This window comes from Callithrix jacchus, chromosome 2 (genome assembly GCF_049354715.1).
Source record: "Callithrix jacchus isolate 240 chromosome 2, calJac240_pri, whole genome shotgun sequence".
Taxonomy (NCBI): Eukaryota; Metazoa; Chordata; class Mammalia; order Primates; family Cebidae; genus Callithrix; species Callithrix jacchus.
Genome location: NC_133503.1, coordinates 152681118 through 152707034, shown reverse-complemented (window position 1 = coordinate 152707034; position 25917 = coordinate 152681118). Strand labels below are relative to the sequence as shown.

The window sequence follows — 25917 nt, the reverse complement described above, 5'->3', positions numbered from 1 at the left end:
AAACAAAATACATTTATCTTTAAGTTTTAAGGAGCGGTTTTGAAATACATGAGTGAACAGAATTTAAGACTTCTAATTATCAGAAAGGCCATGGTAGTTCATTTGTAGTTATGTCTTTATTTGAGGAGGGAACTAAGTCAGATAAATGTCGACAGAGCTTTAATTATTTTTGGTATTACAAAGTTTACCTGTGTGATCTTGTTTTGGTACTGTATAAGAAAAGCATGCCACAGATCCTTTACCATGGACCTTATTTACTAAAGCTCTTAGAAGGATGCTAAATTTGAGGCTATTACAGGTGAGTATTCTCAAGAGAGTGATGAAATTGTTTCTGGAACACTGGGTAGATTGAAAACTACTTGAAAAATGCACTCACCTGAGCTGCCTTAATTTTTTTCCTTTTAACTTGACTGGTAGTTTCACATTTTTCACATGAATTATTCTTGTGTCTATCTCTGGTTGAAATGAGTTCCTTTTCTAGGAACAAATGGAAATGGTGAAAAGTGAATGCAAACGTTTTCACTTTAGTCCTATTAAGTACGGCTGAGTACTTAATTTGCCAAGAGGACAGTAATCTGTTTGAGGATTGCCATGGTAGGTCACACTGCTCATCTTTACCTGTCTAGGTGATTGAGACCTGTATTTTGTACTGTTTGGCATAACAGTAGCACAAGCCACTGCCTGAGTAAAACTTAAAATTTAGGAGTTACTTACATGTCTATTATGAAGGCTCATGTTTTGTATTAGGTAAGATCTCTGCCTAATGTATCCTATGTTATTTATAGTATGCATATATATGCATAGTGGTTAAGAGCGTCAGCTACTACTGACTAGTATTGTGACCTTGGGAACTTTAAAATGGACTTTATATAGACACTTCTTGTTTTAAAAAGAAGGTAATACTAACTTTCTGGGGATGGGATGAAAGGACTAAATGAGATGAATTCTAAAGAAACTGCTGGTCTGTAATCCCAGCCCTTTGGGAGGCACAGGTGGGTGGATCACCTAAAGTCAGGAGTTTGAGACCAGCCTGGCCAACTTGGTGAAACCCTGTCTCTACTAAAAATACAAAAATTTAGGTGGGCGCGGTGGCGGGCGCCTGCAATCTCAGCTACTTGGGAGGCTGAGGCAGGAGAATCTCTTGAACTGTGAGGTGAAGGTTACGGTGAGTCAAGATGATGCCATTGCACTCCAGCCTGGGTGACAAGAGTGAAACACTGTCTCAGGGGGAAAAAAAAAAACAAAAAAAAACTGCCTAAGCTGAGTGCCGTGGCTCACTCCTGTAATCCCAGCACTTTGGGAGGTCAAGGTAGATCACTTGAGTTCAGGAATTTGAGACCAGCCTAGGCAACATGGTGAAACCCCATCTCTCCAAAAAAATAGAAAAACTACCTGGGTGTGGTGGTATGTGCCTGTAGTCCCACCTGCTTGGGCTGAGACGGGAAGATTGCTTGAGCCCAGTAGGTGGAGGTTGCAGTGAGCCAAGATCATGCCACTGCACTCAAGCCTGGGCAATAGAGGCAACAGCTTAAAAAAAAAAAAGTGTTCTGTCTGTGTGGTTCGTAGGATTAGGCTCATTTAAAAAATTAACTGGTTGAAACTTGTTTCCTGCTCTTGGGATGATTGTTCTTCAGCCTAACTCAGTTTCGGTTGTGGATTAGGTCGGGGGAAGCTGGGCATAGTGGCTCACATCTGTAATCCCAGCACTTTGGGAGGCCAAGGCAGGCGGATCACCTGAGGTCAGGAGTTCGAGACCAGCCTGACCAACATGGAGAAACCCCTTCTCTACTAAAAATAAAAAATTATCCTGCCGAGGTGGTGTATGCCTGTAATCCCAGCAACTCAGGAGGCTGAGGCAGGAGAATTGCTTGAACCTGGGAGGTGAGGTTGTGGTGAGCTGAGATTGTGTCATTGCACTCCAGCCTGGGCAAGAAGAGTGAAACTTCCTCTCAAAAAAACCTGCCCAAAACAGTTTAAGTATTCAGGAAACGATAAAATGGAGTCAGACTAAAAAAGATTTAAAGTTGTTTTGAATTTATGCACACAGTACAAATTAGAAAAAGTGTACTGCAAGAGGTTTAGGTAAAAGTCATCCCTTTAATCCTATTGCTCAGCAGTTGTTCCCCTCTGAGAAGACTGTTTTTAGTTACTTATGTATTTTAGAGATAAATGTAAAAACACATTCTTTTGCTTTCTAATACAAGTTATAGCATCATGACTACTTTGCTCTACAGTCTTTTTTTACTTAAGGAACTTAGAAAGTTATTCCATATTAATATGTGTAAAGTTACCTCATTCTTTTTAGTGGCTGCATGGTAGTCTGACTAGACCTCTATTGATGTACATTTGGCTGTTTCTTGTTTTTGTTTCTTTTTTGCTATTATGAGTAGCACTAGTGTATACTTGTAAATAAAAGGCAAATTCTTGTAAGTGAATTCCTGAGTGTAATTTGGGGGAGGTATACCAATGTAAATTTCTAGTACTAATGAGGTATCAGACTTCTTTCTTTGGCATTTTGCCTTTTGTAAAAAAAAAATATTTTTCCCTATGGATGCATAATACTTACACATATTTAAGGAGGACATCTGATTTTGATACAGACATACAGTGTGTAATGATCAAATCAGGGTAATTGGAATATCACCTCAAGCATTCATAATTTTTTATATTAGGAACATTCCAACTCCATTCTTTTAATTATTCTGGAATATATAATTATTGTTAATTGTAGTTGCCCTGTTGTGCTACTAAATACTAGGTCATATTCCTTCTATCTAACTGTATTTTTGTACCCACTTTGTCTCCAACCTTCCCACTCCCCAGCCTCTGGTAACCATCATTCTACTCCATCTCTGAGTTCAGTGTTGTTTTTTTTTAACCTCCTACATATGAGAATATGGCAGTATTTGTTTTTCTGTGTCTGGCTTATTTCATTTAACATAATGTCCTCTGGTTCCATCCTTGTTGGAAGTGACAGGATTTCATTCTTTTTTATGGCTGAATAATATTCCATTGCCATATACATACCATGTTTTCAGTGTCCATTCATTCGTTGATTGACAGTAAGGTTGATTCTATATCTTGGCTGTTGGAAATATTACTGCAGTAAACATGGGAATACAGATGTCTTTTCCATATACTGATGTCTTTTCTTTTGGATATATACCCAGCAGTGGGCTTGCTGGATTATATAGTAGTTCTGTTTTTAGGATTTTGAAGATGATTTTTTTTTTGGCCGGTGCGGGGGGTGGGGGATGAGAATGAAATTTAAAGATCTGTTTCTTTGAACTTTATTTGTATCCTTTACCTATTTTTCTAGTGAGTTTTTTTTTTTCTTTTTGAGATAGGGTCTGTTGCCCAGGCTAGAGTGCAGTGACACAGTCACAGCTTACTGACCTTTCGGGTGCAAGCGATCCTCCCACCTCAGCCTCTTGAGCAGCTGGGACTATATGCACATGCCACCATGCCTGGCTAATTTCTTGTATATTTTATGGAGATGGGGTCTTTTTATGTTGCCCAGGCTGGTCTCCAACTTTTGGGCATGAATGATCTTTTGCTTTGGCTTCCCAAGGTATACCACATCTGGCCTAGAAAATTAATTAATTAATTTATATTTATTTATTGACAGAGTTTCGCTCTTTGTTTCCTAGGCTAGAGTGCGGTGGCGCGATTTTGGCTCACTACAACCTTTGCCTCCTGAGTTCAAGCAATTCTCCTGCCTCATCCTCCCAAGTAGCTGGGATTACAGGCACACACCACCACACACCTGGCAAATTTTTTGTAGTAGAGACGGGGTTTCATCATGCTGAGCAGGCTGGTCACAAACTCCTGACCTCAGGTGATTCACCTGCCTTGGCCTCCCAAAAGTGCTGGAATTAAAGGCATGAGCCACCATGCCCAGCAGAAATTTTATAATTAACATTTTGTTTAAGTATGATTTTTTAATTCTAGGAAGTTGATTAGCCTTGGACATGCAAATTATAAAGCCTATTTTGTTGTTGATACTGAAGTTACAGTTTTAAAACTGAATTTTGTACCATAATGTAGCTGAAAAAAGACTGGAGTAAGATGTATTTGCTTATATTTGAATTGAAGCTCATTAGGAGCTAGCTGTGATGTCTTAGCCACAACCAATTTAAGCCCAAAGGTTTTTTATTTGTGAAATTAATATTAAAATAAGTTTTTCAGCTGTGCATGGTGGCTCACCCCTGTAATCCCAGCACTTTGGGAGGCCGAGGTTGGCAGATCACCTGAGGTCAGGAGTTTGAGACCCTCCTGGCCAATGTGGTGTAAACCCCATCTCTACTAAAAATACAAAAATTAGCTGGGTGTGGTGGTACGCGCCTTTAGTCCCAGCTACTTGGGAGGCTGAGGCAGAAGAATCTCTTGAACCAGGGAGGCAGAGGTTGCAGTGAGCTGAGATTGTACCATTGCACTTCAGCCTGGGTGACAGAGCAAAAACTATCTCCCCCACCCCCCGCCCAAAAAAAGGCAAGGGTTGAGACGTAAAAGTCAATATGACATCTGCACATAGGCTCTCAGTATTTCCTTTTCCTTCTGTATGGTGGTTACTTTTTGTCAGCATTTTCTATCTCTGACTACCCACTTTGGTTTTCAAAGTCAAGATTTATTTTTTTATTTACATAATTTTTTTTTTTAGATCTATGGGTTCGGCCGGGCGCGGTGGCTCAAGCCTGTAATCCCAGCACTTTGGGAGGCCGAGGCGGGTGGATCACGAGGTCAAGAGATCGAGACCATCCTGGTCAACATGGTGAAACCCCGTCTCTGATAAAAATACAAAAAATTAGCTGGGCATGGTGGCGCGTGCCTGTAATCCCAGCTACTCAGGAGGCTGAGGCAGGAGAATTGCCTGAACCCAGGAGGCAGAGGTTGCGGTGAGCCGAGATTGCGCCATTGCACTCCAGCCTGGGTATCAGGAGCGAAACTCCGTCTCAAAAAAAAAAAAAAAAAAAAAAGTAGATCCATGGGTTCTCTGTTTGCCCAGGCTGGTCTCAAACTCCTGGCATCAAGTGATCCTCCTGTCCTGACCTTCCCTAAAGTGGGGGGATTACAGGTGTAAGCCACCATGCCTGGCTTCAGAGTCAAGATTTCTTTACTGATGTGGAGTTTCAACAGAAAGTAACCAGTTATGAAATTAATTTGTTATCAAATTCATATTAGAGCAAACTTAATCTTGTGGATTTCACATTTTGATAATTTCAGGGTAAGCATTACCTTACTGCACCTTTGCTTTTCTACCTATTTTGTGTTGTATAGCATCAGATGCTATAAATGACAACCACTGAACAAATTTGCCTTCATGGTGCTAAAAGGACTAGGATTTTAACAAAATTGTCATAATCATTTTTTTAATTTTTGGCAATAGGGTTACACTCTGTCGCCTAGGCTGCAGTGGTACAGTGGAACAATCAGAGATCACTGCAACCTTGATTTGCCAGGCTCAAGCCATTCTCCTGCCTCAGCCCCCCCAAGTAGCTGGGACCACAGGCGTGTGCCACCATGCCTGGCTAATTGTTTTGAATTTTATTATTTTATATATATTTTTGAGACGGAGTCTCTCTCTGTTGCCCAGGCTAGAGTGCAGTGGCTTGATCTTGGCTCACTGCAACCTCTGCCTCCTGGGTTCATGCGATTCTCCTGCCTCACCTTCTTGAGTAGCTGGGATTACAGGCATGCACCACCACACCCAGCTAATTTTTGTAGTTTTAGTAAAGATGGGGTTTCACTGTGTTGGCCAGGCTGGTCTTGAACTCCTGGCCTCAAGTGATTCACTTTGGCCTCAGACTCTTCACAGAGCTGATACATAGGTGTGACTCACCACACCCTGCCTGTTTTGAATTTTAGTAGAGACAAGTTTCACTATGTTGCCCAGGCTGATCTTGAATTCCTGACCTCAAGTGAGCCTGGCCATCACCCCCAGTTCATTTTTTTTTTTTTAAAGTAATTTATTTAGTAGCCTTACAGTTCACAGGGCTTCCCTATACATTATCCTCCTTCATTTGAGGAGAAGGAATCATTTTAGAATCTTTGTTTCCGTGCTCAGAGCAGGAACTCTTAGGAAGCAGGCTAGTGGGCTTTTTGAGGGTGGGTGATGAGGCTTCATAAAATGGTAAAACAAACCAAAAAACACGTCTTTTGCTTCAATTTTTTTTTTTTTTTAAATACAGAGTCTTGCTCTGTCACCCATGCTGGCGTGCAGTGGCACTATCCCAGCTCACTGCAACCTCTGCTTCCTGGGTTCAAGCAGTTTTTCTGCCCCTGCTTCCCAAGCAGCTGGGATTATAGGTGCCCACCACCATGGCTGGCTAGTTTTTTGTATTTTTGGTAGAGATGGGGTTTTGCCATGTTGGCCAGGGTGGTCTAGAACTCCTGACCTCAGGTAATCTGCCTGTATCAGCCTCCCAAAGTGCTGGGATTACAAGTGGGAGCCACCATGCCTGGCCTGCTTCAGTTTTTTTGCTTTAAATTTTTTTTTTTTTTTTTTTGCTTAATGTCTCATTTTTTTCTTTATTTGTAGGCAGGTATTGTTTTCTTTCTAGAAGTTGTTCTTTGTCCTTGCTTCTGAAGAACACATTTATCTTGCTATTTCTTAAATTCTTTGTTTCCTTTTTGTTCATAGTTTTTAAAAATGATCTTTCATTCGCTACTTTTCTTAAAATGTTTGATGATTATTAATATTTAAGAATGATGCAGTAAAAAGTTGTTTGAGAGTTACGTGTATGTGAACAGTGCTTATTGAATGGCTGTTAATGTAGTAGGACCTTGAAAAACCAAATATCTTTTGGTGCCAGAACCCATATTTGCTCCTTATTTATGTTTTTGAGAGAATCTACCTTTCCTTTTTGTTTTGGTGGTGTTATGTTTATGTGTTAGTTCTTACTCATGTAGACTATTGTGCGTTCAGATTTTTCAGTTACTTCTTTTCAATCCCAGTTCCCACTCTGCCGTTTTTTGTATCCGCAGTTTTACAGTCCTAGATAATTTCAGCATTCTAGGGAGCCAATCAGTTTCCCACTGTATTCTACCTCCCACATGTATTCTAGGCCTTGGCTTTCATTGTTTTGTTTTATCAGTTATGCTTCCATTTACCTCATTCCAAAAATTTCATGAAGTGTCTCATGGCCTTTTCATTATCACAGTTTTATTTCTTTATTATCCTTTAACTCCATTGTTCTTCTTGACTTTTTAAAAATTAACATTAATTAATACTTTTTTGCCTTTTTAATAGGATCTTTCAAGTCAGGATGCCATCATGAACTTGAAATCCTGTTATATTTGTAGTGAATACTAATGAACAGAATAAGCAAGTATAATATCTTGTGTAAATCGAGTATTTTAAAATTTCCATTGTGTTAGTAATCATCATAGTTTGCTTAGTTTTCTGTAGTTCTTTACAAATATTTATTAGGCCAGGTGAGGTGGCTCACACCTGTAATCCCAACACTTTGGAAGGCCGATGAGGCAGATTGCTGGAGGTCAGGAGTTCGAGACCAGCCTGGCCAACATGGTGAAATCTCATCTCTACTGAAAATACATAAATTAGCCGGGTGTGGTAGCACGTGCCTGTAATCGCAGCTACTAGGGATGCTGAGGCAGGAGAATTGCTTGAACTTGGGAGGCAGAAGTTGCAGTGAGCTGAGGTTGTGGCATTGCACTTCATCCTGGGTGCGGTGAGACTCCATCTCAAAGTACATAAATGAATATTAGTAATTATATACCTCTTTTTGGTACTCCAAATGTCAGTTGCTTCACATTTTGGTTTTTATCCAGTCATCAATATATTGTTTGGCTTTGCAGTTGCGACAATCTTATGCTTAAAGTGTTTGTTTCCTTAGGTAATAGGCATCCGTTAAACAGGAAAAATCTTACTTTATCTCATGATGATAAAGTGGGATTTGATATGAGTTGATCATGATTTGGACTCCAACAAACATTTCTCAAACAGAATGAAAGAGTACATTTACAATGGCAGGGTACATTCAGTACAATTCTTTTCTGTGTTCTTTCAGAATCCTATATCAATTCCACAGTATTTATGTTCTTTTAACATATAGAATACTTGTATGTAACCATACTCCTTCCTGTGTTGTAAATACAACAAAACTCAGCTGTGTCATAGTATTTATTTGGTTTCTGACTTTTTTTAATAGTTTTATTTATAGTTTTATATTACTAGTATTAGAACTAGGGCTAGACATTGGGATATATGAATATTAGGGTTGGGCAGAGCCTGATGAAACTGAGGAGGAGTAGCCATAGGGATATGGGGGGAACCAGTAATGTGGTGCATTGGGTTAGCACTGGAAAGAAAAGTGGCCATAGGTGTCAAATATTATTCAGTGAACTGAATGAGATAAGAATTTAAAGCTGATAATCCCCTTCATTATACACATTGCTATCAGATTTATTTTCTGAAAGCATACTTCCAGACATGTAATTGTAACTTTAAAACTTGTAAGTACTTCCCTGGCCTGCTGCATTGAGTTCTGATTTCTCATGCTGCTGTGTGCTGTTCAAGACCCTGTACTGTCCCCATACTACTTTCTCTACTTGAATTTAGATAGACCTGGATTGTATTATTAAGTGGTATTGGGTTGACATATTTGTTCCTGGCTTGACGGTACGTTGAGAGTTTAGTGACTAGCCCTAGTGGTGTTAGATGTATTTATAACAGAATGGTATTTTATTTTTGGAACTCCTGACTTCAAGTGATCTACCTGCCTCTGCCTCCCAAAGTGCTAGGATTGCAGGCGTGAGCTACTGAGCCAGGCCCTTAACTTGAAATTCTTAAGACAAAGTGACTGTTGCCTGCCTGCCTGCCTTCTTGCCAGCCTTCCTGCCTTTCTCCCTTCCTCTTTGCCTCCCTTCCTCCTCTGTTCCCTCTCCTTTCCTTTCCTTTCTCTTTTCTTTTTTTAATTTTACAATTATCTGCTGGCCAAGGCATGGATACAGGCAGGGAGAAACAGTGATAAATTCCATGTTCTTTCTTTGTTAGTGCTTGAGAAGGTACATTTTCTGCTTAATTAACACAAAATATAAAGCATTTTATGTTTTATATTATTTTATATTTTATTAACACAAAATAAAAAGCATGTAGTTTTTGTGTCTTGAGCAAATAATTTTTTTTTTTTTAATTAGACAGAGTCTCGTTCTGTCACCCAGGCTAGAGTGCAATGGCGTAATCTTGGCTCACTGCAACCTCCACCTCCTGGGTTCATGCAGTTCTCCTGCCTCAGACTCCTGAGTAGCTGGGACTACTGGTGAGTGCCACCATGCCTGGCTAATTTTCTGTATCTTTAGTAGAGATGGGGTTTCACCATGTTGGCCAGGCTGGTCTTGAACTCCTGACCTGCAGTGATCTGCTCACCTTGGCCTCCCAGAGTTGCTGGCATTGCAGGCGTGAGCCACTGTGCCTGGCAGCATTTTTTTTTTTAAGCTCATCTGTTTATATCATTTGAACCCTTGAAGTGATGACTTTTGGTAAATATTTCAGAGAAAATGTTGCTTGTGTCTACATTTCTAAGAGGATTTGAGGCAGCAATCTTGTATTACATTTACCTTTTTTTTTTTTTTTTGTGATGTAGTCTAGCTCTGTCACCAGGCAGGAGTGCAGTGGGGCGATATTGGCTCACTGCAACCTTCTCCTGGGTTCAAGTAGTTCTTCTGCCCTTAGCCTCCTGAGTAGCTGGGATTACAGGTGTGTGCCACCACGCCTGTAGAGAAGGGGGTTTTACCATGTTGGTCAGGCTGGTCTTGAACTCCTGGCTTGAAGTCATCCCCCACTCCGCCTCAGCCTCCCAAAGTTCTAAGATTACGGGCATGAGCCACCTTGCCTGGCCTACATTTACTTGTTAACTCTATTAGATTGTAAACTGTTAGAGGCAGGAATGCCCTCTTTTGAGCCTTGAATCAAGCTTCCAGTGCTTAGGCCGTATTGCTCATATTATTATTAGCTGTTCAATAAATAAGGTGATTTAAATTTTATCCCAATGAGTTCATATTGTTTGCAGTATATTTCCAAACTAAAACTTGCCAATCTAAAACAAAAACAGATTTCATAGGCTGATTAGAATACATTTCAGGAATGACTCAGCCTGCTTCAGTGTTATGAGGAAAGAACAGCTCAATAAGTAGATATTTGTTTACTTTATGGAGGGTCAAGCTTATTTTTTTGTGGTAGTGAAGTTTATATGAAAGTTAAGTTCATTGTAAGTTTTGAAGTTCAATTATATTTTGTGTTGCATCTTTAATATTATTAGTCTCAAAAATTGAGAATTAAAAGCATCTTGTTTCCAGATTATCATGCTTTTTTCAGCTTATTTTTTTTTCTTTTTAGGAGGCTGAACATACCATATTTATGTATATGTGTATATGCACTTACATGTATAGCAATTTCATATGGAATAATTTAACAAATAGAATAATTTTTTTAATTTCTTGCTCTGATTTTTATGATAAAAGTCTAAGTAAAGCATAGAAAGGGTCTGGTGCTGTGGCTCACACCTGTACTTTTCATACTTTTGAGAGGCTGAGGTGGGCAGATCACTTGAGGTCAGGAGTTCAAAACCTGCCTAGGCAACATGGCAAAACCCTGACTCTATTAAAAATACAAAAAAATTAGCCAGGCATGGTAGTACACACCTGTAATCCCAGCTACTTGGGAGGCTGAGACACGAGAACTGCTTGAACCTAGGAGAGAAGTTGCAGTGACCCAAGATTGCACCACTGTACAGCCTGGGTGAAAGAGCAAGATTCTGTCTCAAAAAAGAGAAAAAAAGCATAGAAAGGTACTGACAACTTAAGAGGTGAACTGAAGAGGATGGGGTCTAACAAACTTCAGATTAGAGGAACATTAAAATGGAAGTTTTTAAACTGATAACCCAGATTTCTTAAAAATTTATGAATGCAGTTCATATTTCAGATAATCTGATCTGTATCTAAGCAGATCGTTTGATAACAGATAAGACATTGGACCAAAAATCTAAAACATAGGGAAGCAATAGACTTTTTTTTACTACCCTTTAGAGGCTGTGTTCCTTAGTCAGGTGTTTTTTTCTTTTTTCTTTTTCTTTTTATTATTTATTTATTATTTTTTTTTTTTTTTGAGACGGAGTTTCGCTCTTGTTACCCAGGCTGGAGTGCAACGGCGCGATCTCGGCTCACCGCAACCTCCGCCTCCTGCGTTCAGGCAATTCTCCTGCCTCAGCCTCCTGAGTAGCTGGGATTACAGGCACGTACCACCATGCCCAGCTAATTTTTTGTATTTTTAGTAGAGAAGGGGTTTCACCATGTTGACCAAGATGGTCTCAATCTCTTGACTTCGTGATCCACCCGCCTCGGCCTCCCAAAGTGCTGGGATAACAGGCTTGAGCCACCGCGCCCGGCCTTTTTTCTTTTTTAAATAGTAGGGCATTTACCATCCTTATCTGATGACCATAACTTTTAGTATTTATTTGAAGACAGATTTCTATGCAATGCTTAAGTACCACTGAAGCAGAATCAACAAGGGAAGTCTGTAAATCAGTTAGCACTCCATAGATGTCTACTACATATTAATAAAGTTTTGTTAATTACGTTAAAACAGTGAAGCAGACAATTCAGTGAAATAACATGTTTTTTAAAGTTAAAAACCTCAAAGAGTTTGCTTTTGTTTCATCTATTCGTTTGAAAACAAGCAATTCAAGAGGAACAGGAGGGAACAAATTGCTTCTTCCTTTTCAATTTGGATGCCTTTAAAAAAAAAAAAAAACTTTCTCACTGTGTTCCCCAGGTTGGAGTGCAGTGCTCTCTTCACAGGTACCATTATAGCATTCTACAACCTCAAACTGCAGGGCTCGGAATCCTCCCGTCCCAGCCTCCCAAATATCTGGAACTACAGGTCCTTTGCACTGTGCTGACTCAGGATTACTTTCATTTCTTTTCTTGCCTAGTTGCTGTGCTTAGGACATCTACTACAGTGTTGAATAGAGCTTGTGAAAGCAGGCATTCTTGTCTTGTTCCTGATCTTAAGGCGAAAGCTTTCAGTCTTTTACCAGTGGGGATGATGTGCTGGGGGGTTTTTTGTAGATGCTATTTATCAGGTTGGGCAAGTTTCCTTCTGGTTTGTTGAGTATATAATGAAAGGGTGCTGGATTTTGTCTAATGCTTTTTCTACATCAATTAAGATGAGCGTTTGGTATTTTTCATGTTATTAGTGTAGTGTATTATTGATTTTTGTATGTTGAATCACTCTTGCATTCCGGGGGAAATACTATGTATGGTGTTTGATCCTTTTAATATGCTGCTAGATTTGATTTCCTAGTGTTTTATTGAGGGTTTTTACTCTGTACTCTGGTTGTATTCCTTAGTTTATTGAGGTTAGAATTCCTTAGCTATTGGTTGATTTGGGGTGTTTTTGATGGCCTTTGTGATTTTAAAGCTTAAAGTTTTCTGAAATTATAAAGACAGTTTGTTATTCATTCTGATGGAATAAATTTGAGTTAAGTTTTTCTTTGATAACATGGCACAGTTTGGTAGGGTCAGAAATAAAAGAAATAGAAAATATAACTAGAAAATAAAAAATAGAAAATATAACAAGACTTAGAAAATGTCCCATCTATTTGTGTGTTTTTTTGTCAAAGTGTATTCTTTTTAAGTCTGAAAAAAAATTTTTTTTTTTTTTTAAATTAAAAGTTAGGCATGTGCACTTAGAGATGTACACTTAGGTTTTATTTTTTTTCAGAACCATCTTTTTCTCCTGGGGAAATTTTTATTCTCCGTGGATGTCATGAACAAATTGTAAATTGGGTGGCAGAGAAAAAAAATTAGGATTTTCCTACTAGCAGTGTTTATGTATCTTAAACTCTATGTCTACCTGGGATATTCAAATCTACAGTAGATTTATTTATTTTTAATTTTTTTTAAGCTAGTCAAATTTAGCAGTGGGCAACCAGTAGAAGATTTTTAAAAAGCTGTGGAACCCTGACTCATGGATTGTTTGTGGGACTGTTGATTTTGCCTTTTTTGGGGTGGAAGGTAGTTGTCTCCTGTATGTACCTGGTTGTTAGATGTGTAAAGGAAATATTTAATACATAAACGTTTTATTTCTAAAGTTGTTTGTATTAGTTTTAGTTGTTTGTATTAGGGCTGCCAGAACCAAATACCACAGACTGGATGGCTTAAACAACAAATTTGTTTTCTCAGTTTTGGAGGTTCTAAGTTCAGGATAAGAGGCATCAGCAGAGGGTTGATTGCTTCTGATACCTCTCTCCTTGGCTTGCAAATGACTGCATGCTTGCCGGCTCTTCAAATGATCCTTTTATCTGCATGTGTCCAAATTTCTTCTTACAAGGGTACAGTCTGATGGGAATAGAACTCATTCTAATTGTCTCATTTGTAATCACTTCTTTAAAAACTTTATCTGCAGATACGCTACATTTGAGGTATTGGGGGTTATGAGTTCAACATACAAATCTTTTTGATTGGTACACAGTTCAAACATGAACTGTGAAGGAAGATGAGACAAAATTAGATGGCACAGTGCAGTTAAGATGAGTAGTGTGGAACTTGTGAAACTTTAATTTGCCTTTATATACTTGTGTAAGTGCCATAACAATTAATATTGCTCTTTTACCTTTTTTCAGAACATGAGTTAACTTCTTTTTTTTTTTTTTGAGATAGGGTTTTCTCTGTCACCTGGGCTGGAGTGCAGTGGTGTGAACATAGCTCACTGCAGCCTAGAACTCCTGGGCTCAAGCAATCCTCTTCCCTCAGGCTCCCTACTAGCTGGGACTGCAGGCATGGACCACCACACCCAGCTAATTAAAAAAATTTTTTTTGTAGAGATGGGAGTCTTACTATGTTGCCTACACTGGCCTTGAACTCTTGGGCTCAAGGATCCCTCCACCTCACTTCCAAAAGTGCTGGGATTACAGATGTGAACCTCCACACCAGGCCCATACTTCAGGAACTAGATTTAAATTAAAGTTAATGTAAAGACATTGCAGAAATGAATAGGTGATTTTAGTGATTTGCCTCCAGGGATAATTTTTGTTACATAACTGTTTACTTAATCATTTTGTATAATACCTTTTTGAAAAGTGATCAACTTTAAAAATTATGCTTAAGTTCTCTGAAGTTTATTATGAATTTTTATTTGGAACAAGCTTTTCGTTCCCACTGAATTACTGAAACTACAGTTTTAAGTGTTTTCAACATAAAGTTGTTGTTAAAGTGTATCACAAAGCACCATTTAGTTTTCATTTTTATTCCACAGAACTTTGAAATTTAATGCAAATAGGAATAAATAGAACTCTGAATGCCTGAATTTTTGTGATGTGCAGTATATTTTGGTTAACATAGTCTTAAAACTTGTATTTTGTTCATGAGTGTTGTTTCAGAATTTCTCTTAAGGTTTTCTCCCATGTGCCATAGGAGCATTTAAACATTTTCACTTCCATTGTCAATTTTATACTAGTTGTATTTACTTTTTATATCTGGTGACAACATCTTAACATTTCTACATTTCTTTCTTTCTTTTTTTTTTTTTTTTTTGTTTTTGTTTTGGAGACGGTGTTTTGCTCTTGTTGCCCAGGTTGGGGTGTAGTGGCAGAATCTTGGCTCATTGTAACCTCCATCTCCCAGGTTCAAATGATTCTTCTGCCTCAGCCTTCTGAGTAGCTGGGATTACAGACACACGCCACCATGCCCAGCTAACTTTTCTTTATTGAATTTTTAGTAGCGACAGGGTTTCACTCTGTTGGCCAGGCTGGTCTCGAACTCCTGACCTCAGGTGATCTGCCCACCTTGGCCTCCCAAAGTACTACATTACAGGCATGAGTGAGCCACTGTGCCCGGCCTATGTCTTCCTTTTAAAACATCATAACCATACCATTATTATATCTAAAGTGACTATTTCTTAGTACTATTTAGTAATATCCAGCTTATGTTCAAAGTTCTGATTGTTTCATAATTTTCTTTTGTGTTTTATAAGGTTGGCTCGTTCACATAAAGGATTCATACAAGGTTCAGGATGTATTTAGTTCATCTGCCCACTAAAAGCCACTATTTGTTGTAGAAACCAGCTCATTTAACTTTTAGGTTTACCCCATGATCTGGATTTGGTGTATACTTCCCCTAGATGTTTTCTGACTTGTTCTCCATCTTGAATGTCCTGGTAATGGGTAGTTAAATCAGATTTCACATTTTGTTTTGGGTAGGCACAAGACTACATCATAGATGGTACTCTGTATTTCATTTTGGGTTATATCAGTAAACACTTGATGTCTAGTCATCTATTTGATTTTTTTAATAAAAAGCTATACTGAGGTATACTTTATGAAAACACCAGTTTTAAGTTTATAATTTGGGGTTTGACAAATATGTACAGTTGTAATAACCATTACAATCAAGATAATAGTTACCCAGACAATTCCCTCGTTTCGTACAGTCATTCCCCTTCCAAGCTGATCTATTTTCTATCACTATAGTTTTGTCTTTTCTAGATTTTCATTACAAATAGAATCCTATAGTAGTATGATCATTGTAATGTAAAGGTGATAATTTTGGCCAGGAGCTGCAGGTCTAATTCCTTCCATTTTTATGTGACAGGGACTTGCCATGAGGTGTTGAAGCCTTGTTTCACTGAGTTGGAGAGACTGGACCTAAATGGCGCAGCATGACTTTGCTCCAGCCTGGCTTAATTTCCCTACTCCACCATCATCAACAAAGGTACTCTTTTTGCATCTCTCTTTTTGTCTTTCTGTGTGCTTCTCTTGCATTCATTTTCTATACAAATGTAATTAAGTCATGGAGGAGTAATAATATCTTTGCAGAGAAGTACTTTTTATGGCCAGGTGTGGTGGCTCACGCCTGTAATTCCAGCACTTTGGGAGGCCAAGGCAGGCGGATCACCTGAGGTCAGGAGTTCCAGACCAGCCTGACCAACATGGAAAAATCCCATCTCTACTGAAAATATAAAATTAGCCAGGTGTGGTGGCACATGCCTGTAATCCCAGCTACTCAGGAGGCTGAGGCAGGAGAATTGCTTGAACCCGGGGGGTGGAGGTTGTGGTGAGCTGAGATTGCGCCATTGCACTCCAGCCTGGACAAAAGCCAAACTCCATCTCAAACAAAAACAAGAAAAACCCCAACATTTATATTACCATCTAAGTTATTTAATTTGTTGGTTCTATTAAATTTTTTTTTTTTTTTTTTGAGGCAGAGCTTTACACAATCTCGGCTCACTGCAGCCTACCCCTGCTGGGTTCAAGCAGTTGGTGTGCTTCAGCCTCCTAAGTAGCTGGGATTAATAGGTGTGGGCCACCATGCCTGACTAAATTTTGTGTATTTATTAATAATAGAGGCTTTGCCGTGTTGGCTAGGTTGGTCTTGAAATCTTGATGTCAAGTGATTCGCCCAAGTTGTGGGATTACAGGCTTGTGTCACCATGCCCAACTCGTTCTATTAGTTAAAAAGGCAGTTTTTTTTTTTTTAAATTATACCATCAGTGTACTAAGCCATTTATTTCAAAGTTGTCTTTGGTGGCAATCAGTCTTTCACAAATTTTAGTTTAGAACAGTCACATACTTTGAACAGAGCATCTTACCTTTTTCTATACTGTTTTTTACTCTTATATGGATTGCCTTGTTAATATTGATAACATACATGGTGTACTTCAGTTCGCAAAGTGCTTTGCTGAACATTATATAATTTGTTCATAATTCCATGAATGTGGTGATTTAGAATTATTCTTAGTTCCTGCTGTACTCATTTTAAATATTGACCTCCTTTATCCATGATGTAAAGTAAAATGATTGAGGTGCAGAGTATAAAGGGTTTCTGCACAGTCACTTTGGAATGAGGGTGATTTATCTGCGTTCTCTGTCTTTCCTCATCTTTCTGTAAAGCCGTTTGCCTCATTTGGTATCAGACCTATCTGTTAGTCTCCATTAGTTCCCAGCTGATTGCTCTATTGTTTTCATTAATGCGCAGGGGCTTAAATTGATCTGTGCTGTGATCCACTTTAGTTATGGCAGGAGAGGTTTTTGGGCCCAATCTCCTGAGGTTGGTTCTGACCCTAGTGGGGCTCTTCTTAAGTATCTCTTTCCCAGGTTCATTCAGAACTAGCTGGCCTGTTATTCAGCTTAGCTACCTGCCTCTTATTTTCTTACTACCAGTATCTCTATGTTTTTGAGAGGGCTCTTACTGTTTGAATAAAGCTAGTTCCTTTGAGAGACTGCGTCTCACTCTTGGCAAAATCTTTGAGTCACTACTCCACGCATTGGATGACGCAATAGCCTGAGTCTTCTCAGTTTGTTAAAGTGCCAAACTACTACCTATTAGATAGCTGGAGCAAGAGCATTTGGGGCCTCAGTGTTCTTGTGCTCATGAACCTGGGGTAGAGCCTTCATTCTATGAGTGGGGTTTGGGTGAAATAAAGTAGCCCTAGATTTCTTGACTGTAGTTATCAGGAATGTAACTTCTTCAGTTGGAATTGGAGAGGGTGAGAAATGTTGGCAGCCTGCCTCTCCTAGTAAGGGGTATGTACCCCTTGTTTAGGAGATTGAGGGGATGGAAACCTGTCTTCTTGATCACAGCTGCCCAAATTAGATGGGGGAACGGGTAGTGAATTGTAGCTCAAGTGCTACAGACTCTTGGAATTGAGTTTTAGTAGTTCTAAACAAGTACAAGTGGCAAAAACAAAAAACAAAACACTGTGGCCGGGTGTGGTCGCTCACACCTGTAATCCCAGCATGTTGGGAGGCAGACGTGGGTAGATCACTTGAGGTCATGAATAAAAGACCGGCCTGGCCAACATGGCCAAACCCCATCTTTACTAAAATACAAAAATTAGCCAGGTGTGGTGGCATGTAATCCCAGCTACTCAGGAGACTCAGGCATGAGAATTGCTTGAACCCGGGAGGCCGAGGTTGCGGGGAGCCAAGATTGCGCCACTGCAGTCCACACTGGGTGGAGGGAGACTGCCTCAGAAACAAAATAAAACAAAAAACACTAAAAGTCTGAAAATTATTTTAGGGCACATAGCAAAGGAAGAAACATTTATTCAAGAAAATCTGAAAACTTTGTATTTCTGTACTTTTTTTTTTTTGATAACCTGCTTTACTTTTTCCCTATCAAGATTTTTCAAAGCCTTTTCATATATCTGGAACCCTTTTTCCTCTGCATAAATAAGGCTTATGAATGACTCATGACTAAAATTTCAGGAATAATGTGAACTTTGTAATATCATTATATATTAGGACTCACTAAGGAATGTTCATTTTACTTATATAAATAAAAATAGAATAGTTTTTTACAGATACATTTAGAGACATTCAGGGTGGTTGATTGCAAAGTATTAAAATTGTCTGTTTTTAAGATGTGCTAAGAAATTTTTGAAACAGATGCTAGAAATGGGCTTTTTTGATAGATTATATGCCACTAGTGATTTCTTTTCTTTGTTGTACCCGAGCAAGTCAAGGAATGCACCACACTCAGAGATTGAATTATGAGTCCTTTATTATGCCAGCGACCAAGAGGTGGCTAACGCCCAAAATTCTCTGGCCCCTAAGAAAAAGTTAGGTGGTCTTTCATACTCTACGTAAAGGGGAGGGGGAGGAATCTAGCTGAAGCAAATTTTTCACAAAAGCAGAATAAGCAAAAAGTCCAAAAATAAACTAGTACATGAGAAATAAAACAGTGCCAGGTGCAAGGGGTAAAGTTGTCATAAAAGACATACAACTTACAGATAATGGGGGCTCTGGGCACTCGACAGCACCTGCATTCCCAGGCTCTGTTGGTAACTCGGCCTTTTATCAACAAATGCATTCCTGGAGGTGCCCAGTGTCAGCCTGCTCCAGCTATGTACTATAGTTACATACTTAATGGTGGGAAAAAAACTAAAATGAAGAAGCTAAGATGGAATCTGTCTGGCTCAAAAAGCTAACATAAAGCCTGAACAACTTTTAGTCTGAGTTAGTTTTAGCTGGCAAAAAAGCAGGTTATCACGTTTTTTTTTTTTTTGGAGATGGAGGTTTGCTCTTGTCGTGCAGGCTGGAGTGCAATGGTGAGAACTCGCTCACTGCAGCCTCCACCTTCCAGGTGGAAGTGATTCTCCTGCCTCAGCCTTCTGAGTAGCTTAAGGTTACAGATGCCCACCACCAGGCCTAGCTAATTTTTGTATTTTTAGTACAGAGGAGGTTTCACCATATTGTCCAGGCTGATCTGGAACTCCTCACCTCAGGTGACCTGCCTGCTTTGGCCTCCCGAAGTGCTGAGATTACAGGTGTGAGTTAATAGTCTGATTACAAAGTGGAAAATAGTGGCATATTCTGATAAAAAGTAATAACTTTTTGATTAGGTCATTTTGTTAGTAGGGGATCTTTATGATGGGCCTTCCTTCCACCACTATCTAGTGTGTAGACTGCAGATGATCAGAGATCCACCTGTAACTGTCTAAATATTTGCCTCTACATAATGATACGAGAATACAAAGAGCCAATATAATAATATTTTCAGAAATAGCATATTAATTTTCTTGGGCCAGATGCGATGGCTCACACCTATAATCCCAGCACTTTGGGAGGCTGAAGCTGGAATCTCTTGAGGCCAGGAGTTTGAGAGCAGCCTGGGCAACATGGTGAAACCCTGCCTCTCTACAAAAGTAAATAACCAAATAAAATAAATGAAAATTTTCACACAGATTGAGTTTATTAAAGATTATCTTTCTTATAAATACTAGTTAATTTCTTATCACTTATAAAATTTTTTATAGTAATTTATACTTTTGGTTCAGTCATGATGGAAGGTAATTTCTGTAGGTGTTTTGGCTTTTCTAGACTTTGACCTATGCAAAAGGAAAAAAAAAAACACCAAAAACGGTTTTTCTTCTCTACTCTCAACACAGAACATATCTGTGGCCAAATACGTTGAAGTTCCCCCCGCTCCCCACCCCAAAGCAGTAGCAGACATTACCTGGGTATCCTATAATTTATTTCAGTTCTGACTGACACTGTCTGCTTGGCATGGTGTCAGATCCCACAGTCCCACAAGACTGCCTTCACTTCAGATGCTACTAGCCAGTCCCAGTAGTCACCACTACTTCTCACTGGTTTCAAACCAGGGTTTCTGCAACCACCCCACTGGATCTGAACCATTTGCTAGGATGGCTCAAAGAATTCAGGGAAACGACTTTTGCTGGTTTATTATAAAGAATACAGGTGAATAGATTGATATGGTGACGTATTGGGTGACGGGAGGTGGTGTGTGGACCGTTCATGCCATGTCTGAGTATATCACCCTCCCAGTACTTTCATGTGTTCAGCAATTGGTCTGTGGTTTGGGCTGAAAGTTTATACCCTCTAATCCCTTGATTTTTCCTGTTACTGCCCTATGCTGAGACTATCAGGGGCCCCAGTCTAAGTGGCCATTAACATAAACTTGAGTTATCACAGGGACTTGATAACTTGGTTTTAGCTCAAGTGATTTACCTACCTCTGCCTCCCAGAGTGCTGGGATAACAGGTGTGAGCCATGGCACCTGGCCCGGAAACAATTGTAATTTGGATTTTTTTTTTCTCCAATAAGGACTTAACCAGGTCCTAATAAATTTTGGCCATGTGTTGAAAAGATACACTGAAATGACAAAATTCTTTGTTAGAATAGAATTTTAGGTTTTGAAGATGGATCGTAGCAATCATTGAAACCTTCTTATTTTATACAGATTTTGGAAGTTTAACTCAATTGACTGTCTTCACATAGCTGATTAGTGTGAGCCTAGATTCGAATCCAGAATGCATCTGCTATTCTGTGATCTTTCCATAGGACTCATTTTGGAATTCTGCAAAATAAGTAAAAATTCATTGACTGTATGTAAAAAAGGGACTTGAGACCAGGCGTGGTGGCTCATACCTGTAATCTCAGCACTTAGGGAGGCCAAGGTGGGTAGATCACCTGAGGTCAGGAGTTCGAGACCAGCCTGGCCAACATGGAGAAACCATGTCTCTACTAAAAATGCAAAATTAGCCAGATGTCATGGTGTGTGCCTGTAATACTAGTTACTTGGAAGGCTGAAGCAGGAGAATCGCTTGAATCTGGGAGGCCGAGGTTACAGTGAGCTGAGATCGTGCCATTGCACTCCAGCTTGGGCAACAAGAGCGAGATTCTGTCTCAAAAAAAAAAAAAAAAAGCATCTGGAAAGATAAATAAAACATTAAAAAAATTGTAAATGTTTCTTGTCTTCATTTAAATGTTAACTTGAGGTTAAGATTAGTAATTTAAAAAACTAAAACTAAAAAAAAAAAAAAAAGGGTTTCACTATCTTGCCCACTGGTCTCAAATTCCTGAGCTGAGGAGATCATTCTGCCTTGGCCTCCCAAAGTGTTGAGATTACGCGTGTGAGCCATTGAGCCTAGCTGATAATTGTTAATGTGCATTGAACTTCTTAGTGCTTTTTGGAACCTGACTCTTAATTTGTATAGTTCTTCATAATGATGATGATTTTGATTCTTAGAATTTGGAACTGCCAATTCTAAATGCAGAATTTTTCTAATTGAAAATTATCTTTAGAAAATAGTTGACAATTCAAACTTTTTTCTTTTTTTTTGAGATGGAGTCTTCCTCTGTCACCAAGGCTGGAATGCAGGGGCCTGATCATGGCTCACTGCAACCTCTACCTCCTGGCTTCAAATGATCCTCCTGCCTTAGCCTTCTGAGTAGCTAGGATTACAGGTGCCCACCATCACATCCAGCTGATTTTTGGATTTTGTATTTTTGGTAGAGGTGCTGTTTCACCATGTTGTCCAGGCTGGTCTTGAACTCCTGACCTCAGGTGATCGACCTGCCTCGGCCTCCCAAAGTGCTAGGATTATAGGCATGAGCCATTGTGCCCGGCCCAATTTAAACTCTTAACTAGCAGTATTTAAGATTTGTTTCTTTGCCCAGAGTGGTTTTGACAAACACATACCTTCCAGTGATACTTTTATTATACCTTCTCATCTTATTCTTTCCTCTTTCAGAATCATTGTTTATGAATTCTGTTTGTAATTAATCTCATTTTCTGCCATAGACTTGTTTACCCACATCATTTCTCTTTAATCTCTTCCTAACTGGAACAGACATTAATTACTATTGCATTCTCTATTTAAATTAAATGGTAGTATTTATTTTTTGTTTGAAAAGATGACATGAAGACTTGAATTAAGGGTAAAAATGTTTTCAGAACTGTACAGTGGTAGTTTTGCGATGTGTGGAACTTTAGCCCCATCATGTGGTAAAATTTTGAACTGCATGGGGCTGATTATAAATCTTTGATTTAGAGCAGTGACTTTTAAACTGTTGTGACCTGCAGTGAGAAGGATATTTTACACAATACAAATTTCATATACCTATGGTGCACTAATGTTTTCTTCTGTGGTTTTCTCTTTTTCTATTCCATTAAAAAAATGCCCGTCGTGACTGATCTCATAATTCGTTAATAAGTCCTGACCAGCAGTTTGAAAGTATTGCTGAAAGAATATTGAACGAAAGCAGTTACAGATACTGAAAAATTTAGATAAGTAGCAGATTCCATAGGTTATGCTAGGAAGGATGACAGAATAATCCCTGTAAACAGGATGCTGTATTTTCATAATTATTTGATAAAAGGTTTCAGGGGTGTGTGGTATTAAAAGGGTAGATGAATGGTATGAAATAGAAATCTGGAGGATTTTTTTCTTTGTAAACAGAAGAACAGAACAAAATAAAAAATGTGTTATGGTTAAACTTTACTATGATTAATGCATTTTCATATTTGCATTCACTAATCTGTAGTTATCTCTAATGTGTAGTAGCAACATTTTTTATTCTTTTATGGCAGTGTTAAAAAAATTAGTATTATTGTACCAAAACTTTCCTTTGACTGTGTGAGCAATGTCAGCTTGTGATGAAAATGTATGCTATTTGTACTTTTAACCTAAAAGGATCAGAAAATTCAATCAGATTGCTAGTTGAGTTCATTGAAACTTTTATTTTGATTTTTGCTCTTCTGAAGGCACATAGGCAGTGTTCATTGAAACTTCCGTGGAGGTTTACCATGTAGATTTTTTGGCTTATTGTTTATTTGGGTATTCTGGGCTTTAGAGAAAATATTAAAAGTTTTTTTTCTAATTTTAATCTTAAAATTTTTTATTAATTTTTTAAAGTTAGTTTTTTTAATTTTTAATTTTTGTAGAAACAGGTTCTCACTATGTTGCCCAGGCTGGGATTATAGGCTTGAGACACTGCACCTGGCCTTAAAACTATTTTTTTTTAAAAACAATCCAGAAAGACAGACAACGTAAGCGGGAAGTTGGTCTTTGCCTTACTTGTTGTAATAAAACACTATAAAAGGTAACAAAAATCTTAACATGGTAGACACTCTTATCTCCCTCTAGCCCATCATTTACAGGTGAGGGAACTCAGGTTGAGAGATTAAGAAATTTGCTGAAAAGTACTAGAGCTGGAATAGGAAGCTGAATGTGTCAGACTTGAAAATTCATCAGTTTCATAACTTTCTTTTCTTGATTATTAGGATAGCAGACTAGGTTTCAGAAGTGAAATGTTAGGATGCTTTTATGCATATGCCAGAATATGTTTTTATCCTAGTTTGGATAAACAGATGAGATAGCTTTTTTTTTTTTTTCCTTTTCTTCAAGGATACCATCTCTAGCGTCTTTCTATAGTCAGTCATAGGGAATTCATCTCTTTTCAGTGGCTGTATAAACTATTGAGTGGATTTACATGAATTATATAATTACCTATTAATGGACTCAGCTGTAGAAATACCTGGGCATTTCTTGAATATAATGCTAAGGTAAATATCTAGCAGCAGAATTGCTGGGTCAGAATGTTTGTACATTTTGGTAGGTAATGCCCAATTGCTCGCCAAATAGTTTGAATCTACCTAAAATCCCATTACAATTTTGTTTTTTTCAGTCTCAGCAACCCTGGATGTTTTCATTTTTACATTTTTGTGAAATTAGATGAATGATGGTATTTCATTTTGATTTGCATCACTTAATTACGATTGAGCATGTTTTTGTGTTAGAAACTTTCTCAGAATTGCTTGTTAATGTAGTCTGTTTCTTTTCTCTTCTTTTCTTTTTTCTTTCTTTTCCTTCCCTTTCCTTTTTTCTTTTTCCTTTTTCCTTTCCTGAGACGGAGTCTCCTTCCGTCACCAGGCTGGAGTGCAATGGCGCAATCTTAGCTCACTGCAACGTCTGCTTCCTGAGTTCAAGTGATTCTCCTGCCTCAGCTTCCCGAGTAGCTGGGACTGTAAGCGCACGCCACCACACTTGGCTGATTTTTGTATTTTTAGTAGAGATGGGGTTTCACCGTGTTAGCCAGGATGGTCTCTATCTCCTGACCTTGTGATCTGCCCGCCTTGGCCTCCAAAGTGCTGAGATTACAGGCATGAGCCACCATGCCCAGCCCATGATGTAGTCTATTTCATAGTGATTTATAGCTCCTTTCATATTAGGGGTTATGTTTAACATTTATATTTTTTATTTAAATTTTTTTGTATGGCACCCCAGAACTGTGCAGATGCCATTTATATTGCAAATATTTCTCTGTCTCTAAGGGGAAAAACATCACCCCCCCAACTCATTCTTTATTTTACCCAGATTTCAGCAGGAGAAATTTCTGTAAGGAACTTAAAAAAAAATCAAGCTGTAGAAAAATATTTGTAGTATAAATGTCATCTGCTTATTTTTGGGGCATAATACAAAAAAACTTAAATATACTATATGGTGCTAGAATCCACTGAAATACAGGCAAGACTGAAAAAAAAAGAACTAATATAACTATAAAGACTTTAAAGATGACATAAGTACAGATACACATTTGCATTTCAGTCCCTACTGAGTGAGAGAGAAGTAAGTATACATATAAATGTGTGTGTGTTTTCTAACCTAGTAATAAATAATTGTCTGGCCCTGGCGTGGTGGCTCACGCCTGTAATCCCAGCACTTTAGGAAACCAAGGTGGGTGATCACTTGAAGTCAGGAGTTCAAGACCAGCCTGGCTGATATGGTGTAATCTCATTTCTACTAAAAATACAAAAATTAACTGGGTGTGGTGGTGGTGCCTGTAATTCCAGCTACTCCTCAAGGCTGAGGCACAAGAATCACTTGAACCTGGGAGGGGGAGGTTGCAGTGAGCCATGATCGCGCCACTGCACTCCAGCATGGGCGACAGTGAGACTCCATCTCCAAAAAAAAACAAAAAAACAAAAAAACCAATTATCTGTCTTTTTCAACCTTTACTATCATTATATTTTTCCCAATGGGCAAGAGTTGCCAACTTTGTTCTGATTTTGCATTTTGATTACAAGAGAACCTGACTATGTTTTCATGTGATTGGTGGCTCTTCATTTTTTTTTTTTTTTTGAGACAGAGTCTTGCTCCATCACCAGGCGCCAGGCTAGAGTGCAGTGGCGCCACCTCCGCTCACTGCAACCTCCGCCTCCAGGGTTCAAGCAATTCTCCTGCCTCAGCCTCCCGAGTAGCTGGGACTACAGGCGTGCGCCACCATGCCCAGCTAATTTTTTTTTTGTATTTTTAGTAGAGACGGGATTTCACCATGTTGGCCAGGATGGTCTTGATCTCTTGACCTCGCGATCCGCCTGCCTTGGCCTCCCAAAGTGCTGGGATTACAGGCGTGAGCCACTGTGCGTGGCCCGGCTCTTCATATTTTTGAGAATTGCCTTTTTGTATCCTTTACTCATTTTTCCCATTGGGTTGTCTTTATTTGTATTGACTTATAGAGCTCTGTTTTCTTTTCTTTTTGAGACAGTCTTTCTCTGTCTTGTCCAGGCTGAAGTGCAGTGGTGTGATCTCAGCTCACTGTAGCCTCCGCCTCCTAGGTTCAGGCAAATTCTCCTGTCTCACCCTCTTGAACA

General features: G+C 38.9%; 1 protein-coding gene across 23 annotated transcripts in view; it reads left to right on the top strand.

Moving 5' to 3' along the window:
• The window catches only part of GPBP1 (GC-rich promoter binding protein 1), a 72653-nt gene that overhangs the window by 15315 nt on the left and 31421 nt on the right, over positions 1-25917 (top strand). For 8 of the 23 annotated variants that reach the window (XM_078365912.1, XM_054252244.2, XM_035291542.3 and 5 more), the window contains exon 3: positions 15610-15729. The exons of 5 other annotated variants lie outside the window; for them this stretch is intronic. In XM_078365912.1, the coding sequence (XP_078222038.1) occupies positions 15667-15729 (63 nt within the window). In that variant the 5' untranslated portion in view covers positions 15610-15666. Of the gene's footprint in view, positions 1-9159; positions 9282-11128; positions 11252-15609; positions 15730-25917 lie in introns of all 23 variants that reach the window. 10 more of the 23 variants (XM_078365916.1, XM_078365913.1, XM_078365909.1 and 7 more) reach the window with 5 other exon arrangements.